Source organism: Tachypleus tridentatus, chromosome 5, assembly GCF_004210375.1.
Source record: "Tachypleus tridentatus isolate NWPU-2018 chromosome 5, ASM421037v1, whole genome shotgun sequence".
NCBI lineage: Eukaryota > Metazoa > Arthropoda > Merostomata > Xiphosura > Limulidae > Tachypleus > Tachypleus tridentatus.
In genome coordinates this window covers 1,987,486-2,008,867 of record NC_134829.1, presented here as the reverse complement: position 1 = coordinate 2,008,867, position 21,382 = coordinate 1,987,486, and the positions used below count along the sequence as shown (strand labels likewise).

General features: G+C 34.0%; 1 protein-coding gene across 1 annotated transcript; it reads left to right on the top strand.

Moving 5' to 3' along the window:
* Window positions 1–440: 440 nt before the first annotated feature.
* LOC143250398 (uncharacterized) lies at window positions 441–19,681 on the top strand. The gene is made up of 3 exons (XM_076500851.1): window positions 441–595; window positions 796–879; window positions 16,647–19,681. The coding sequence occupies exons 1-3, from the start codon at window positions 584–586 to the stop codon at window positions 16,989–16,991; spliced, it is 441 nt and encodes a 146-aa protein (XP_076356966.1). The 5' UTR covers window positions 441–583; the 3' UTR covers window positions 16,992–19,681.
* Window positions 19,682–21,382: the final 1,701 nt, after the last annotated feature.

Genomic DNA, 21,382 nt, shown 5'->3' with positions numbered 1-21,382 from the left:
TTGTGATGGTACTTATTTTTGTAATTATATAACTCTATAGTCCTTGTATGGTACTTATTTTGTAATTATATAACTCTATAGTCCTTGTGATGGTACTTATTTTTGTAATTATATAACTCTATGGTTCTTGTGATGGTACATAACCATAATAAACTTGAACTTTCCGATTTCGAATATCTAAATGAATTACAGTAAATCTAACGAAATTATGTTGGTGAAAGTTCGACCAATTTATGTTTAGTTTTCCTTGGGCTTTACCAAATAGACAATTATCGAAAGTTTTTGTTTTGTTTTTTATTAAGACTAGGGTAAATACTGACGGTAAACACCTGAAGAAATGGGTGGGGTATCCTGGTTTTCTTTTTTTGCACTATAAATCTATGTTTTACTGATAAGACACGTGATATCTAGTCTGGTACAGCCAGGCTTGGTTTGAATAAAGTGTAGAATACAATTATGTTACGCCGTATCCGTGAGGTACGTCACTGGACTAAGTTTATAAAAGAGCCCTAAGTATCTCCAGTTACATGAAATCGAATTCTGGGAGATAACTAAGAGGTTTCAGGCTTAGCAACATAACACCATGATAAAGAAGGTAAGTTTAACCCTACTCATTATATCAAAGAGCATCTATTAAGTGAAGTTACATACTTTAATAACGAATAAACAACTGACAGTTTTTCTGCTATATTAACTTACTTTGCTTTCAAAATAAACATCTGAAAAGAATGAATGATAATTTATTAAAATAATGAGGTAAGATTTCAAACTGTTATCGAATCTCTTCCTTCGTAGGTATTTCTCATCATAGCTGTTAACGTAATAACCTTGTCAGAAGTTAGAGGAGAGCCATCTGCAGTGTCTAACAAGTATCATGACGTAAGTTTAAAAATTAATATATTATTTGTTTATAGTCGTGCCTGTACACGAACAACATCATAGATGAAACATATGACAGTGTAGAGACTACAGGATAAAGTAACGAACATTTTGACAAAATAAAAATCACTAGAAATGAATCGTTACAGTAAAAGTTGATAATGATGTTGAATTATAGATAAAGTGAAAAATATTTTACTTTCAAAAAGATAGAAAATTAATTATAATAAACATATTAGAAGGTATAATGTAACAGCACAGTATGTAGGAAATTATTAGAGTTGAAAAATTTAAAAGAATATAATATAAGGGGAACTCATATAGCCGAGAAAACTAAGTTGTTGAGTCGATCAAAGTGATATGTGACTTACTAAAACATAGAAGGTAAAGGTGAATCTATACTGGATACAGCCTAAGTTGAAAGGTAGGTACAATGAAAACATGATTTTAAAACCATTTGTAAACTTTGGTATCACGTGCAGTATAATACAGTGAAAGAACTCACACTTTACAAGACAAAATCAACTTTGTCTGATTCACCAACCTTAAATCTTATTACAATATAATACAGTGAAAGAACTCACACTTTACAAGACAAAATCAACTTTGTCTGATTCACCAACCTTAAATCTTATTACAATATAATACAGTGAAAGAACTCACACTTTACAAGACAAAATCAACTTTGTCTGATTCACCAACCTCAAATCTTATTACAATATAATACAGTGAAAGAACTCACTCTTTACAAGACAAAATCAACTTTGTCTGATTCACCAACCTCAAATCTTATTACAATATAATACAGTGAAAGAACTCACACTTTACAAGACAAAATCAACTTTGTCTGATTCACCAACCTCAAATCTTATTACAATATAATACAGTGAAAGAACTCACACTTTAGAAGACAAAATCAACTTTGTCTGATTCACCAATCTCAAATCTTATTACAATATAATACAGGGAAAGAACTCACACTTTAGTAGACAAAATCAACTTTGTCTGATTCACCAACCTTAAATCTTATTATAATATAATACAGTGAACTCACACTTTAGTAAACAAAATCAACTTTGTCTGATTCACCAACCACAAATCTTACTAAACTCAACAAATCATTCATCATATTTCTTGAATGTTGCCCTCAGTGGCGTAGTAATACAACAGTAATATGTCTGTGGACTTACAACACTAGAATCCTAGTGTCGATATCCGTGGTGGTCAGAGCACAGTTAGCCCAGTGTATAGCTTTGTGTTTGACTACAAACAAATACTTTATTCTTTTTTGGTGGGTTGGAGTACCTTGTTTCGTGACATTAGCCTTAACGTATGATGCACAACGTCATTTTCTTGATTAGATAATGTGTGGTTTAATTAAACAGCCGATTCTTTCCAGGAAAACTGTGGTTCTCTTCTTCATAATATTGTGTCTCATGATTCTACGTGGTAACCATTCAGGTATAATGAATATTACTCCATTTCTGAATATACAAACGTCAACATAGACGGAATTCAAACTGCTAACCAAAAAACTGCTAGAATGATATAACCACCAGAACATTCCAGCTCCTGATGTCAGTGATGGTTTAGCTTTTTTTATTGAAGAATAACCAACAGAACATACCAGCTCCTGATGTTACTGATGGTTAAGTTATTTTTAATGAATCGTAACCACCAGAACATACCAGCTCCTGATGTTACTGATAGTTGAGCTCTTTTTATTGAATCATAACCGCCAGAACATACCAGCTCCTAATTTTACCGATGGTTAAGTTGTTTTTATTGAATCATAACCACCAGAATATACCAGCTTCGGATTTTACCGATGGTAAAGCTATTTTTTTCAATCATAACTACCAGAGCATACCAGCTCCTGATGTCAGTGATGGTTTAGCTGTTTTTATTGAATCATAACCACCAAAACATACCAGTTCCTGATTTTACCGATGGTGAAATTATTTTCATTTAATCATAACCACCAGAATATACCAGCGTCTGATTTTAATGATGGTTAAGCTATTTATATTGAATGATAACTACCAGATCATACCAGCTTCTGATTTGACCGATGGTTAAGTTATTTTTATTGAATCATAACCACCAGAACATACCAGATCCTGATTCTACCGATGGTTAAGCTGTTTTTATTGAATAATAACCATCAGAACATACAAGCTCCTGATTTTACCGATAGTTAAGTTATTTTTATTGAATCATAACCACCAGAACATACCAGCTTCGGGTTTTACCGATGGTTAAGCTTTTTTTTTCAATCATAACTACCAGAGCATACCACCTCCTGATGTCAGTGATGGTTTAGCTTTTTTTATTGAATAATAACCAACAGAACATACCAGCTCCTGATGTTACTGATGGTTAAGTTATTTTCAATGAATCGTAACCACCAGAACATACCAGCTCCTGATGTTACTGATAGTTGAGCTCTTTTTATTGAATCATAACTACCAGAACATACCAGCTCGTGATGTTATTGATGGTTAAGGTGTTTTTATTTAATCATAACCACCAGAACATACCAGCTATTGTTGATACTGATGGTTAAGCTGTTTGTATTGAATCATAAAAACCAAAACATATCAGCTCCTGATTTTACCGATGGTTGAGTTATTTTTATTGAATCATAACCACCAGAACATACCAGATCCTGATTCTACCGATGGTTAAATTGTTTTTATTGAATCTTTACCATCAGAACATACCAGCTTTTGATTTTACCGATTGGTAGATGTTTTTATTGAATCATAACCACCAGTACATACCAGCTCTTGATTTTACCGATGGTTAAGTTATTTTTATTAAATCATAACCATCAGAACATACCAGCTTTTCATTTTGCGATGGTTAAGCCGATTATATTGAATCAAAACTACCAGCACACACCAAGTCCTGATATTACTGATTGTTAAGTTATTTTTAATGAATCGTAACCACCAGAACATACCAGCTCCTGATATTACTGATAGTTGAGCTCTTTTCATTGAATCAGAACCACCAGAACATACCAGCTTTTGATATTACTGATAGTTAATCTTTTTGTTATTGAATCATAACCACAAGAACATACCAGCTCCTGATGTTACTGATAGTTGAGCTGTTTTTATTGAATCATAACCACCAGAACATACCAGCTCCTGATTTTACTGATGCTTAAACTATTTATATTGAATCATAACCACCAGAACATACCAGCTCTTAATGTTACTGATGGTTAAGCTGTTTTTATTGAATAATAACCAACAGAACATACCAGCTCCTGATGTTACTGATAGATGAGCTCTTTTTATTGAATCATAACTACCAGAACATACCAGCTCGTGATGTTATTGATGGTTAAGGTGTTTTTATTTAATCATAACCACCAGAACATACCAGCTATTGATGATACTGATGGTAAAGGTGTTTTACTGAATCATAACCACCAGAACATACCAGCTATTGATGATACTGATGGTAAAGGTGTTTTTACTGAATCATAACCAGCAGAACATACCAGCTATTGATGATACTGATGGTTAAGCTGTTTGTATTGAATCATAAAAACCAAAATATATCAGCTCCTGATTTTACCGATGGTTAAGTTATTTTTATTGAATTATAACCATCAGAACATACCAACTATTGATGATACTGATGGTTAAGCTGTTTGTATTGAATCATAAAAACCAGAACATACCAGCTCCTGATTTTACCGATGGTTAAGTTATTTTTATTGAATCATAACTACCAGAATCTACCAGCTCCTGATGTTACTGATGGTTTAGCTGTTTTTATTGAATCATAACCACCAGAAAATACCAGCTTCTCATGTTACTGATGGTTTAGCTTTTTTATTGAATCATAACAACCAGAACATACCAGCTCCTGATTTTACTGATGTTTAAGCTATTTATATTGAATTAACCACCAGAACATATCAGCTCCTGATATTACTGATAGTTAAGCTATTTATATTGAATCAAATCCACCAGAACATACCAGCTCCTGATGTTACTGATAGTTGAGCTCTTTTTATTGAATCACAACCACCAGAACATACCAGCTCTTGATGTTACTGATGGTTAAGCTGTTTTTATTGAATCATAACCACCAGATCATAACAGCTCCTGATTTTACTTATGGTTAAGCTATTTATATTGAATCATAACCACCAGAACACACAAGCTCCTGATATTACTGATGGTTTAGTTATTTTTATTGAATCATAACTACCAGAACATACCAGCTCCTGATTTTACGGTTGGTTAAGATGTTTTATTGAATCATAACCACCAGAATATACCAGCTCCTGATGTTACTGATGGTTTAGCTTTTTCATTTAATCATAACCACCAGAACATACCAGCTTCTGATTTTAATGATGGTTAAGCTATTTATATTGAATGATAACTACCAGATCATACCAGCTTCTAATTTGACCGATGGTTAAGTTATTTTTATTGAATCATAACCACCAGAACATACCAGCTTTTGACTTTACCGATTGGTAGATGTTTTTATTGAATCTTAACCACCAGAACATACAAGCTCCTGATGTTATTGATGGTTAAGGTGTTTTTATTGAATCATAACCACCAGAAGATACCAGCTATTGATATTATTGATGGTTAAGGTGTTTTTATTGAATCATAACCACCAGAACATACCAGATCTTGATTCTACCGATGGTTAAGCTGTTTTTATTGAATCATAACCATCAGAACATACCAGCTCCTGATTTTACCGATGGTTAAGTTATTTTTATTGAATCATAACCACCAGAACATACCAGCTTCGGGTTTTACCGATGGTTAAGCTCTTTTTTTCAATCATAACTACCAGAGCATACCACCTCCTGATGTCAGTGATGGTTTAGCTTTTTTTATTGAATAATAACCAACAGAACATACCAGCTCCTGATGTTACTGATGGTTAAGCTCTTTTTATTGAATCATAACTACCAGAACATACCAGCTCGTGATGTTATTGATGGTTAAGGTGTTTTTATTTAATCATAACCACCAGAACATACCAGCTATTGATGATACTGATGGTTAAGCTGTTTGTATTGAATCATAAAAACCAAAACATATCAGCTCCTGATTTTACCGATGGTTAAGTTATTTTTATTGAATCATAACCACCAGAACATACCAGATCCTAATTCTACCGATGGTTAAGCTGTTTTTATTGAATCTTTACCATCAGAACATACCAGCTTTTGATTTTACCGATTGGTAGATGTTTTTATTGAATCATAACCACCAGTACATACCAGCTCCTGATTTTACCGATGGTTAAGTTATTTTTATTGAATCATAACCATCAGAACATACCAGCTTTTGATTTTCCGATGGTTAAGCCAATTATATTGAATCAAAACTACCAGCACACACCAAGTCCTGATATTACTGATTGTTAAGTTATTTTTAATGAATCGTAACCACCAGAACATACCAGCTCCTGATATTACTGATAGTTGAGCTCTTTTTATTGAATCATAACCACCAGAACATACCAGCTCCTGATTTTACTGATGCTTAAACTATTTATATTGAATCATAACCACCAGAACATACCAGCTCTTAATGTTACTGATGGTTAAGCTGTTTTTATTGAATAATAACCAACAGAACATACCAGTTCCTGATGTTACTGATAGTTGAGCTCTTTTTATTGAATCATAACTACCAGAACATACCAGCTCCTGATGTTATTGATGGTTAAGCTGTTTTTATTGAATAATAACCAACAGAACATACCAGTTCCTGATGTTACTGATAGTTGAGCTCTTTTTATTGAATCATAACCACCAGAACATACCTGCTCCTTATTTTACCGATGGTTAAGTTATTTTTATTCAATCATAACCACCAGAACATTCCAGCTTCGGATTTTACCGATGGTTAAGCTCTTTTTATTGAATCATAACTACCAGAACATACCAGCTCTTGATGTTACTGATGGATAAGCTGTTTTTATTGAATAATAACCAACAGAACATACCAGTTCCTGATGTTACTGATAGTTGAGCTCTTTTTATTGAATCATAACCACCAGAACATACCTGCTCCTTATTTTACCGATGGTTAAGTTATTTTTATTCAATCATAACCACCAGAACATTCCAGCTTCGGATTTTACCGATGGTTAAGCTCTTTTTATTGAATCATAACTACCAGAACATACCAGCTCCTGATGTTACTCATGGTTAAGCTATTTATATTGAATCATAACGAACAGAACATACTAGCTCCTGATGTTACTGATAGTTGAGCTGTTTTTATTGAATCATAACCACCAGAACATACCAGCTCCTGATTTTACTTATGGTTAAACTATTTATATTGAATCATAACCACCAGAACATACCAGCTCCTGATATTACTGATGGTAAAAATGTTTTTACTGAATCATAACCAGCAGAACATACCAGCTATTGATGATACTGATGGTTAAGCTGTTTGTATTGAATCATAAAAACCAGAACATACCAGCTCCTGATTTTACCGATGGTTAAGTTATTTTTATTGAATCATAACTACCAGAATCTACCAGCTCCTGATGTCACTGATGGTTTAGCTGTTTTTAATGAATCATAACCAACAGAAAATATCAGCTCCTGATGTTACTGATGGTTTAGCTTTTTCATTTAATCATAACCACCAGAACATACCAGCTTCTGATTTTAATGATGGTTAAGCTATTTATATTGAATGATAACTACCAGATCATACCAGCTTCTAATTTGACCGATGGTTAAGTTATTTTTATTGAATCATAACCACCAGAACATACCAGCTTTTGACTTTACCGATTGGTAGATGTTTTTATTGAATCTTAACCACCAGAACATACAAGCTCCTGATGTTATTGATGGTTAAGGTGTTTTTATTGAATCATAACCACCAGAAGATACCAGCTATTGATATTATTGATGGTTAAGGTGTTTTTATTGAATCATAACCACCAGAACATACCAGATCTTGATTCTACCGATGGTTAAGCTGTTTTTATTGAATCATAACCATCAGAACATACCAGCTCCTGATTTTACCGATGGTTAAGTTATTTTTATTGAATCATAACCACCAGAACATACCAGCTTCGGGTTTTACCGATGGTTAAGCTCTTTTTTTCAATCATAACTACCAGAGCATACCACCTCCTGATGTCAGTGATGGTTTAGCTTTTTTTATTGAATAATAACCAACAGAACATACCAGCTCCTGATGTTACTGATGGTTAAGCTCTTTTTATTGAATCATAACTACCAGAACATACCAGCTCGTGATGTTATTGATGGTTAAGGTGTTTTTATTTAATCATAACCACCAGAACATACCAGCTATTGATGATACTGATGGTTAAGCTGTTTGTATTGAATCATAAAAACCAAAACATATCAGCTCCTGATTTTACCGATGGTTAAGTTATTTTTATTGAATCATAACCACCAGAACATACCAGATCCTAATTCTACCGATGGTTAAGCTGTTTTATTGAATCTTTACCATCAGAACATACCAGCTTTTGATTTTACCGATTGGTAGATGTTTTTATTGAATCATAACCACCAGTACATACCAGCTCCTGATTTTACCGATGGTTAAGTTATTTTTATTGAATCATAACCACCAGAACATACCAGCTTTTGATTTTCCGATGGTTAAGCCAATTATATTGAATCAAAACCACCAGCACATACAAGTCCTGATATTACTGATTGTTAAGTTATTTTAATGAATCATAACCACCAGAACATACCAGCTCCTGATATTACTGATAGTTGAGCTCTTTTTATTGAATCATAACCACCAGAACATACCAGCTCCTGATTTTACTGATGCTTAAACTATTTATATTGAATCATAACCACCAGAACATACCAGCTCTTAATGTTACTGATGGTTAAGCTGTTTTTATTGAATAATAACCAACAGAACATACCAGTTCCTGATGTTACTGATAGTTGAGCTCTTTTTATTGAATCATAACTACCAGAACATACCAGCTCGTGATGTTACTGATGGTTAAGCTGTTTTTATTGAATAATAACCAACAGAACATACCAGTTCCTGATGTTACTGATAGTTGAGCTCTTTTTATTGAATCATAACCACCAGAACATACCTGCTCCTTATTTTACCGATGGTTAAGTTATTTTTATTCAATCATAACCACCAGAACATTCCAGCTTCGGATTTTACCGATGGTTAAGCTCTTTTTATTGAATCATAACTACCAGAACATACCAGCTCTTGATGTTACTGATGGATAAGCTGTTTTTATTGAATAATAACCAACAGAACATACCAGCTTCTGATGTTACTCATGGTTAAGCTATTTATATTGAATCATAACGAACAGAACATACTAGCTCCTGATGTTACTGATAGTTGAGCTGTTTTTATTGAATCATAACCACCAGAACATACCAGCTCCTGATTTTACTTATGGTTAAACTATTTATATTGAATCATAACCACCAGAACATACCAGCTCCTGATATTACTGATGGTAAAAATGTTTTTACTGAATCATAACCAGCAGAACATACCAGCTATTGATGATACTGATGGTTAAGCTGTTTGTATTGAATCATAAAAACCAGAACATACCAGCTCCTGATTTTACCGATGGTTAAGTTATTTTTATTGAATCATAACTACCAGAATCTACCAGCTCCTGATGTCACTGATGGTTTAGCTGTTTTTAATGAATCATAACCAACAGAAAATATCAGCTCCTGATGTTACTGATGGTTTAGCTGTTTTTATTGAATCATAACCACCAGAACATACCAGATCCTCATGTTAGTGATGGTTTAGCTTTGTTATTGAATCATAACAACCAGAACATACCAGCTCTTAATGTTACTGATGTTTAAGCTATTTATATTGAATTAACAACCAGAACATATCAGCTCCTGATATTAATGATAGTTAAGCTATTTATATTGAATCAAAACCACCAGAACATACCAGCTCCTGATGTTACTGATAGTTGAGCTCTTTTTATTGAATCACAACCACCAGAACATACCAGCTCTTGATGTTACTGATGGTTAAGCTGTTTTTATTGAATCATAACCACCAGATCATAACAGCTCCTTATTTTACTTATGGTTAAGCTATTTATATTGAATCAAAACCACCAGAACACACCAGCTCCTGATATTACTGATAGTTAAGTTATTTATATTGAATCAAAACCACCAGAACATACCAGCTCCTGATGTTACTGATAGTTGAGCTCTTTTTATTGAATCACAACCACCAGAACATACCAGCTCTTGATGTTACTTATGGTTAAGCTGTTTTTATTGAATAATAACCAACAGAACATACCAGCTCCTGATGTTACTGATGGTTAAGCTATTTATATAATCATAACCAACAGAACATACTAGCTCCTGATGTTACTGATGGTTGAGCTGTTTTTATTGAATCATAACCACCAGAACATACCAGCTCCTGATTTTACTGATGGTTAAGCTATTTATATTGAATCATAACCACCAGAACATACCAGCTCCTGATTTTACCGATGGTTAAGTTATTTTTATTGAATCATAACCACCATAACATACCAGATCCTGATGTTACTGATGGTTTAGCTATTTTATTGAATCATAACCACCAGAACATACCAGCTCCTGATTTTACTGATGGTTAAGCTATTTATATTGAATCATAACCACCAAAACATACCAGCTCATGATATTACTGATGGTAAATATGTTTTTACTGAATCATAACCACCAGAACATACCATCTCCTGATTTTACTGATGTTTAAGCTATTTATATTGAATTAACCACCAAAACATACCAGCTCTTGATGTTACTGATGGTTAAGCTGTTTTTATTGAATCATAACCACCAGAAAATACTTGCTTCTGATTTTACTGATGGTTTAGCTGTTTTTATTGAATCATAACTACTAGAACATACCAGCTCCTGATTTTACCGATGGTTAAGTTATTTTTATTGAATCATAACCACCAGAACATACCAGCTCCTGATGTTAGTGATGGTTTAGTTTTTTTATTGAATCATAACCACCAGAACATACCAGTTCCTGATTTTACTGGTGTTTAAGCTATTTATATTCAATTAACCACCAGAACTTACCAGCTCCTTATGTAACTGATAGTTGAGCTGTTTTTATTGAATCATAACCACCAGAACATACCAGCTCCTGATTTTACTGATGGTTAAGCTATTTATATTGAATCATAACCACCAGAACATACCAGCTCTTCATGTTACTGATGGTTAAGCTGTTTTTATCGAATCATAACCACCAGAACATACCACCTCCTGACGTTAGTGATGGTTAAGCTATTTATATTGAATTATAACCACCAGAACACACCAGCTCCTGATATTACTGATGATTAAGTTATTTTTATTGAATCATAACTACCAGAACATACTAGCTTCTGATGTTACTGATGGTTAAGCTTTTTTATTGAATCATAACTACCAGAACATACCAGCTCCTGATGTTACAAATGGTTAAGCTGTTTTTATTGAATCATAACCACCAGAACATACCAGCTCCTAATGTTACTGATAGTTGAGCTGTTTTTATTGAATCATAACCACCAGAACATACTAGCTTCTGATGTTACTGATGGTTAAGCTTTTTTATTGAATCATAACTACCAGAACATACCAGCTCCTGATGTTACTGATGGTTAACTCTTTTTGTTGAATCATAACCACCAGAACATACCAGCTCCTGATATTAATTATGGTTAAGCTGTTTTTATTGAATCATAACCACCAGAACATACCAGCTCGTGATGTTACTGATGGTTAACTCTTTTTATTGAATCATAACTACCAGAACATACCAGCTGCTGATGTTACAAATGGTTAAGGTGTTTTTATTGAATCATAACTACCAGAACATACCAGCTCCTGATGTTACAAATGGTTAAGCTGTTTTTATTGAATCATAACCATCAGAACATACCAGCTCCTGATGTTACTTATGGTTAAGCTGTTTTTATTTGAAACAGTGTTAATTAAAAAAATCGTACCTTTTGTTGAAACTTAGTCTTTGAAGGTATGACAGCTCCCTCTAACAACAAGGTAGAAACTTTTCTACATGATGTGGAATGTTTATAGAAAATATTAATATCACGAAGTTTAAATAAGTAAGCGTAAATGTGATATGATTTACTTATAAATTATATAACAGTTTTTACAATGTTATATTTCGATATAAATTCACAGTTTTAGGCAAAACTGGTTGAGAAACGTATAATGTTAAAGTAACGTGTAAAGTAATTGTTTTGACGTCTAATATATGAAGGACATACAGTATTTTATTTATGGTTAATATAACCTGTTTAAAGCCCACTATATGAAATAGATACGTTGATTTACTTCGATAGAAAATAAGGCTTGAAAAGCCTACTGTGTGAAGAACATACGTTTTAATATGTTTATAAATATTAACTGAACACCGTCCGCGACTTAGTTTTTCCCAGACAGGATTTTCACTTTCCAAAACTAGGGTGTTCATGAATGTTATCCCTTTATAGATCTTGTGAAACAGTCGAGGACTTCAATGATTATGTTTGTTTTCTGATAAATTTGGCGAATGTCTGGTGGATATAGAGACAGAGAGAAATCCAAAGCTAATGGATTGGATGGTTACGATGAAGTCTGCATGATGAAGAGTCGATGACAAGAAACAAATCGATATTATTCGGACAAAGTGGGTCACACAGGACAACCTTTTAACAGAGCCACCTGATGGAAGGGATCTATAAATCCAAGGTCATGGCTGGGATCAAACGATCCAAGAAGGCCTTGAAATTTTATTAGGTCCAAGAAAAATAATACATATATATAAATAAATTTTACATTCTACTGTTTGCGGAGTATTTTGTATATAAATAGGATTTTAATTACAGTTTGTTCTCTGTAGAGGAACATTCAGTAAATTTGTGGAAAGACAAACTAGTGTTAACATAAACACTACTTAAACTACAAACTACTGTTAAAGCAAACACTATTTAAACTACAAACTACTGTTAACACAAAAACTACAAAGCTGCTGTAACAAACACTACATACACTACAACATAAACACCACTTACACTACCAACTATTCTCAACATAAACACTACTTACACTACGAACTACTGTTAACACAAACACTACTTACACTACGAGGTTCTGTTAACACAAACACTACTTAAACTACAAGGTACTGTTAACACAAATGTTACTTACACTACAAACTACTGCTAATACAAACATACACTGCTGGCCAAAATCTGAAGGCCAATAAATATAAAGAAAAAAACTGCATTTTGCGTCTAACAAGTGAAATAATGGTTATTTTACAAATAGTTTCTCAGGAAACAATTTCTCACTATTACCACATTTTAAAGGTGGAGGTTGTAGTTTTCACTAATTCAGAAAATAAAAACATTTTAATTCTACAAGTATTTCATAGTATTTAATGCATGACATAACTTGTCTTTCAATCACTACTATCAAGAAATTTCAAGTTTACTACACGTTTTCAACAAACAAGATAAAATGTATCTCTACACTATTTTCTTTTTCAAACAGCACGTTAAGTGGTTCAACGACATATTTAAGGATTACAACGATAAAAATTGTGTTTCGGTGCCAGTTGTGGGCATAGCACACATAGCCCATTTGATAGCTTTATGATAAAAACACTTACAAATCACCAATATTATTTTAAATGGTTGAGAAAGCCAAGAACCTTTGTGAGATAAACTCTATATAAGAGATTATATAAAACATTTCTGAGCGACGTTGTTACATATAAGGACTGAACAACAAAATAACAGTTGACTATACAAGAAATAAAAGTTCCATCACTGGCATTTATAACAGTTACTTTACACTTTGGTAAAACATTGTATGTTGTTCAACCAGTGACTGTTATAACTGTTACTTTACACTAAGGTAAAACATTGTATGTTGTTCAACCAGTGGCATTAATAGCTTTTACTTTACACTTAGGTAAAACATTGTATGTTGTTCAACCAGTGGCATTTATAACTGTTACTTTATACACGAGTAAAACATTGTATGTTGTTCAACCAGTGTCACTTATAACTGTTACTTTACACTTAAATAAAACATTGTATGTTGTTCAACCAGTGGCATTTATAACTGTTACTTTACACTTAGGTAAAACATTGTATGTTGTTCAATCGTGACATTTATAACTGTTACTTTACACTTAGGTAAAACATTGTATGTTGTTCAACCAGTGGCATTTATAACTGTTACTTTACCCTTAGGTAAAACATTGTATGTTGTTCAATCAGTGGCATTTATAACTGTTACTTTACACTTATGTAAAACATTGTATGTTGTTCAACCAGTGGCATTTATAACTGTTACTTTACACTTATGTAAAACATTGGATGTTGTTCAACCAGTGGCATTTATAATTGTTACTTTATACACGAGTAAACCATAATTTGAACTGCAAGTAACGTTTGTATCAGGAACAGTTGAAACTGGAAGTAACGTTTGTATTAGCAACAGCTTAAACTGGAAGTTGTGTTTGTATCAGGAACAGCTTAAACTGGAAGTTGTGTTTGTATCAGGAACAGCTTAAACTGGAAGTTGTGTTTGTATTAGCAACAGCTTAAACTGGAAGTTGTGTTTGTATCAGGAACAGTTGAAAGTGGAAGTAACGTTTGTATTAGCAACAGCTTAAACTACAAGTTGTGTTTATTTCAGCAGTTTGAACTGGAAGTAGCGTTTGTGTTTGCAGTAGTTTACAGGGGAAGTTGTGTTTGTGCTATCAGCAGCTTGAACTGGAAGTTGTGTTTCTATCAGGAACAGCTTAAACTGGAAGTTGTGTTTGTATCAGGAACAGCTTAAACTGGAAGTTGTGTTTGTATTAGCAACAGCTTAAACTGGAAGTTGTGTTTGTATCAGGAACAGTTGAAAGTGGAAGTAACGTTTGTATTAGCAACAGCTTAAACTACAAGTTGTGTTTATTTCAGCAGTTTGAACTGGAAGTAGCGTTTGTGTTTGCAGTAGTTTACAGGGGAAGTTGTGTTTGTGTTATCAGCAGTTTGAACTTTAAATAATGTTTATGTTAGCAGGACCTTGAACTGGAAGTAGTGTTTGTTTCAGGAACAGTCCATGGTGGAAATTGTGTTTGTTTCATCAATTGGTTGAACTGGAAGCAGTGTTTGTGTCAACAGCTGTTTGAACTTTAAATAATGTTTATGTTAGCAGGACCTTGAACTGGAAGTAGTGTTTGTTTCAGGAACAGTCCATAGTGGAAGTTGTGTTTGTTTCATCAATTGGTTGAACTGGAAGCAGTGTTTGTGTTATCAGCAGTTTGAACTTTAAATAATGTTTATGTTAGCAGGACCTTGAACTGGAAGTAGTGTTTGTTTCAGGAACAGTCCATGGTGGAAATTGTGTTTGTTTCATCAATTGGTTGAACTGGAAGCAGTGTTTGTGTCAACAGCTGTTTGAACTTTAAATAATGTTTATGTTAGCAGGACCTTGAACTGGAAGTAGTGTTTGTTTCAGGAACAGTCCATAGTGGAAATTGTGTTTGTTTCATCAATTGGTTGAACTGGAAGCAGTGTTTGTGTCAAGAGCTGTTTGAACTTTAAATAATGTTTATGTTAGCAGGACCTTGAACTGGAAGCAGTGTTTGTGTCAACAGCTGTTTGAACTTTAAATAATGTTTATGTTAGCAGGACCTTGAACTGGAAGTAGTGTTTGTTTCAGGAACAGTCCATAGTGGAAGTTGTGTTTGTTTCATCAATTGGTTGAACTGGAAGTAGTGTTTGTGTCAACAGCTGTTTGAACTTTAAATAATGTTTATGTTAGCAGGACCTTGAACTGGAAGCAGTGTTTGTGTCAACAGCTGTTTGAACTTTAAATAATGTTTATGTTAGCAGGACCTTGAACTGGAAGTAGTGTTTGTTTCAGGAACAGTCCATAGTGGAAGTTGTGTTTGTTTCATCAATTGGTTGAACTGGAAGCAGTGTTTGTGTTATCAGCAGTTTGAACTTTAAATAATGTTTATGTTAGCAGCACCTTGAACTGGAATTAGTGTTTGTTTCAGGAACAGTCCATAGTGGAAATTGTGTTTGTTTCATTAATTGGTTGAACTGGATGTAGTGTTTGTGTTAACAGCTGTTTGAACTGCAAGTTATGTTTGTGTTAACAGCAGTTTATAGCGGAAGTTGTGTTTGTGTTAACAGCAGGTTGAACTGGTAGTGCTTGCGTTATCAGCAGTGTAGGCAAAAACTAAAGTTTGTGTTATTTGTTGTATTTATTTTTGTATTATGTGTTACTTGTACTCACATCACTTTGTTCCTTTGTTACATGAATATTTTGTAAATAAACTGTGTCTGCCTTATCACTACAATTTGACTGTCTATTTTAACTACATCTGATTCTAGCAGTTTGGTTCTTAGGAATTGGGAATTGGTTTAAATATTTGTAACTGTATTCTAGTGGTACATTACAAAAGGAAGATTTAGACAACTGAAGTAGTAATCATATGATTATTTGTAACTGAATTCTAGTGGTATATTACAACGGGAAGATTTAGACATCTGATGTAGTAATCATTTGAATATTTGTAACTGAATTCTAGTGGTACATTACAACAGGAAGGTTTAGACATCTGAAGTAGTAATGATACATAAATCCAAAGTTTATAAACAAAGATTTGATTTCAAGCTAATTTATTTGATTTTTGTATTTATTTTTACAGAACAACGGAAACTTCGCTTATTCTCTCCACACTGATAACCACCGAGGAATTGCTTACTTTCGAAGAGGACCAACAGCTGGCGCTACGTTAAGTAGCACCTCTCTCCCAGCTGCGCTGACACCAAGACCCCGTGACGATCGTCTAGTTGCCGCAACCTTACCGCCATTTAGTGGCCACATTCCAGTTAATTTTCGGGCCCCGTTAAAAAATGTGCCCCTTGAGTTTTCTCCTGCCAATGTACGTAAAGATTTTGTTCCTGTATATCCCCCTGCCAACATTGACAGGCTGTATTCGCTTGGCTACATTTATGTCAAAGATTTTCTCCCAGCACAAGTTTCATTTTAAGAAGGTATTGAGGTGTGTTTTATAGTTAATATTCTATATTTGTTAAACAAACAAAAACAGCTATAAATACGAATTTGTCCACGAGTGTTTTGGCAGCTGTGAAAGTTTTATGATTTTAGTAGAATTAACCACGACTAACTGAAGTTGATCATTGAAAACAAAGGGTTATCTTTATGTTATGACCTGGTAACGAGAGCTGGTCACTTAATTAAAAATAATCTTCAAACATCCGTTTCGTACCTACTGATAACAGACCAATTGAAAACAGTTTTTATATTCATTTCTCATCAGCTTATCTACATCTAATGGTTATGGATAACAGATGAAAACAATATTTATACTTTCATTTAATTTATTCTATTACGAACTTTTAAAGTCGTTACAGTAAACGTAATAATTATTTATTTTTTGTGAGATTAATCTGTTTATGTAAAACCAAATAACTACGCCAAGAATACAATATTTCATAAACCTTTCCCTATCTCTTGTTTCCTGTCAACCCATTGTTTCCGTGATTGCATAAACCTTAGATTCAATATCAGGTTTAAAAAACAACAAGTAATTCATAGGAACATGTTAACAACATATGAGAGTTCTATAAGTTAAACAAAATATCATACTTAAGAATTAGAAATGATACTCATAAGAAGAATAGGAAGACACTCAGACGAGTGAAATGTTCTGTTGACGTTCAATGATGTTTTAACAAAACTATGTAAACATCAATACCAAGAATAAATACAAACATGTTTAATATGTGTCTACAGTACTTGGGGTTTATATGAACCTAATCTCAAAAGTTCGTACTATATAAGTCAAGTGCGTGGGAATACGAAAAGTGCTAATCGCGTATGATAAAAGTGCTTCTAGCTTTCATTTAGTTTTACAATAAAAGGTATTTGGCTTCTCTTATGGCATTGAACCTGTTATACTTTGAGTGACATGGCTTCAATCATATATATATATATATATATATAAACTTATAAGAGTTGTTAAAACTAAGTACAATATTCACATCGATCAACCAAAATGTGCGAGATGAAACTGAAACCAAAATGTGCGAGATGAAACTGAAATCAAAATGTGCGAGATGAAACTGAAACCAAAATGTGCGAGATGAAACTGAAATCGTACGTTAAATCGACCTCGTATCACGAAACGTCCTCAACTCAAACAGACCAGCGTACAAATGATGCGCAGTACCCAGAGCACAGTTTGAACAACGACAACTCAAACAGACCAGCGTACAAATGATGCGCAGTACCCAGAGCACAGTTTGAACAACGACAACTCAAACAGACCAGCGTACAAATGATGCGCAGTACCCAGAGCACAGTTTGAACAACGACAACTCAAACAGACCAGCGTACAAATGATGCGCAGTACCCAGAGCACAGTTTGAACAACGACAACTCAAACAGACCAGCGTACAAATGATGCCTAGTACCCAGAGCACAGTTTGAACAACGACAACTCAAACAGACCAGCGTACAAATGATGCGCAGTACCCAGAGCACAGTTTTAACAACGACAAACATTTCAGTGATGACGAGAAAACCCACTCGTATAGAAATATTTATGTAAACACGGCTCGTTTGGGTTGAGAAAATTACTTTACGTAGAGGAGCGAACAACGTTTCGACTTTCTTCGGTCATCGTCAGGTACGAAAAACATTTGTAAAAGCTGAAAGCGGGTCCACTAAACATTGGACACTGCACTCGGTGGCAGTTTCTTTTCTACAGATTATTATATTACTAAAACATCTAATAGGTAGCGCTTTAACATGTGTGCTAAAAATGTATTTTCTATTTTATCTTGCGATATATTAAAATATTATGGAATAAAATAACAACCAACGCGAGTGACTCGTTCCGGAATCAAAAACTTGTGTTTGTTTAGATAAAACAACATAAGTTGCACGCGCTTTGTCCATAGCGAGGGTGCTAGTGACTGATACTGTTGGAAGTCTTATATTTAAGTTACGACCTATTAACGAGAGCTGGTCACTTAATTAAAAATAGTCTTCAAACATTCGTTTCGTACCAATTGAAAACTGAACAACTGAAAACAGTTTCTATATTTTTTTTTTATTTCTTAACTTACCTCTGGCCTACCAGTGAATGTAACCAGTAAGAATAGCCTGCTCTCTGCTTTGTTGCTTCTTTTGAGTAATACGCATACTGATTATAAACAAATTATAAATGATAATATATGAATCAGAATAGATAGATAATATATTGTTAGAACGAATCTTTTGTCCTAACGTTTACAAACAGTTGTAAACCATTGTCGTGCCCGTAGTATCCAAGCAGGGCTAGAGTTCTAGCACTGGACGAAAGGACTCGTCGACATTGGATATAACAGATACAGTGTGGTTAATACATTATTATATATGCTGAATGGGAACAACAAACAGACCACTTTGTTCGAATCACATCCAACATCTTTTGAACCACATGGTACCCTGAATATAAAATTGAACTTTCAACCTTATGAAGTGATAAATTGCCAGGGCAGACACCCCCAGAGTCTATTATTTATAACCGTCACCAATTTTAACCTACTGATCGCTAAGTGGTTGTTGTTTTTCGGCTCTACAATGGACTTTCACTTTTATAAGACCTAAAGACGGAACTACAATAGTAAGATACATATATATTTCTCTACAAGTGTGTTTCTCGACATCACTGAGTAAGATACATTACAACTAATGGTTTTTATTTCCAGATATTCTTGTGTAATGCATGATATTTAGAAATTTATATAATTCTGTGGGCGATATTTGCTTTCAGTTTAATATGAACAATTATTATCTTATTTTTCTGTTCGCATTATCACTTGGGAGGAGCTCGTTTTCTGTTAGTAAGAACACTTAGGGTTTTGTTTTCTGTTAGTAAGAACACTTAGGGTTTAATTTTCTGTTAGTAAGAACACTTAGGGTTTAATTTTCTGTTAGTAAGAACACTTAGGGTTTTGTTTTCTGTTAGTAAGAACACTTAGGGTTTTATTTTCTGTTAGTAAGAACACTTAGGGTTTTGTTTTCCGTTAGTAAGAACACTTAGAGTTTTGTTTTCTGTTAGTAAGAACACTTAGGGTTTTATTTTCTGTTAGTAAGAACACTTAGGGTTTTGTTTTCTGTTAGTAAGAACACTTAGGGTTTTATTTTCTGTTAGTAAGAACACTTAGGGTTTAATTTTCTGTTAGTAAGAACACTTAGGGTTTTGTTTTCTGTTAGTAAGAACACTTATGGTTTTGTTTTCTGTTAATAAAAACTCATGGTTATGTTTTCTGTTAATAAAAACTCATAGTCTTGTTTTCTGTTAATTAAAACTCAGGGTTTTGTTTTCTGTTAATAAGAACACGTACAATTATGTTTTCTGTTAGATTATTTAATATGGCCTGGCATGGCCAAGCGCGTAAGGCGTGCGACTCGTAATCCGAGGGTCGCGGGTTCGCGCCCGCGTCGCGCTAAACATGCTCGCCCTCCCAGCTGTGGGGGTGTATAATGTGACGGTCAATCCCACTATTCGTTGGTAAAAGAGTAGCCCAAGAGTTGGCGGTGGGTGGTGATGACTAGCTGCCTTCCCTCTAGTCTTACACTGCTAAATTAGGGACGGCTAGCACAGATAGCCTCGAGTAGCTTTGTGCGAAATTCCAAAACAAACAAACAAAACAAAAGATTATTTAATTAGTAGCTTTTATGGTGAATGTCAGTCAATCGGTGGTGTATGAAAAAATATTCTTCGAGATTTATGGTTTCGTTAAGAAATACTTTGTTTATACAAAAATTAAACTTCAAAGAGAACGTTTTAATTATTTCATTCGGCATGTGATAACAGAAGGGCTCTTAGAACCACACACACAACTTTTTATAATGCATATTTGAAACGAACAAGACGCCCTCTAGGAATAAATTAACTCTTTTGTTCCATTTATGAACGTATTAGACGCAGCCCCGGGACATACATACATTACTTGCGTTCCTCGAGTTTCAGATAACATAGCGGAAACCAGTGCCCCTATTTTTACCTGGGGTCAACGTTCACGAACAGCCTAATGCAATAACTGTTCAAGTGATGCAATAAAAAAACAATGTTTGTGAGTAGGTAATGGGAGATGTACAACTTTGATTGTGCTGCCAACTACCAGGTAAGGTAAAAATATGCAACACTGCTTACTTACTCCCAAATGAAAACTAGCAGGTCACTCTGGTGAACTGTGAAGATCTGGTCAAAGGTGAGGCTACTAACTGCTGAGTCATACTAAAATCAGATGCGATAGAAACTAATTAATATGTTTGTGATTTATAAAGTTACATCAACTACTAGTTGGTTAACTGATACATTTATATCAGCTAATAGTTGTATCAATTACACTTATATCAACTATT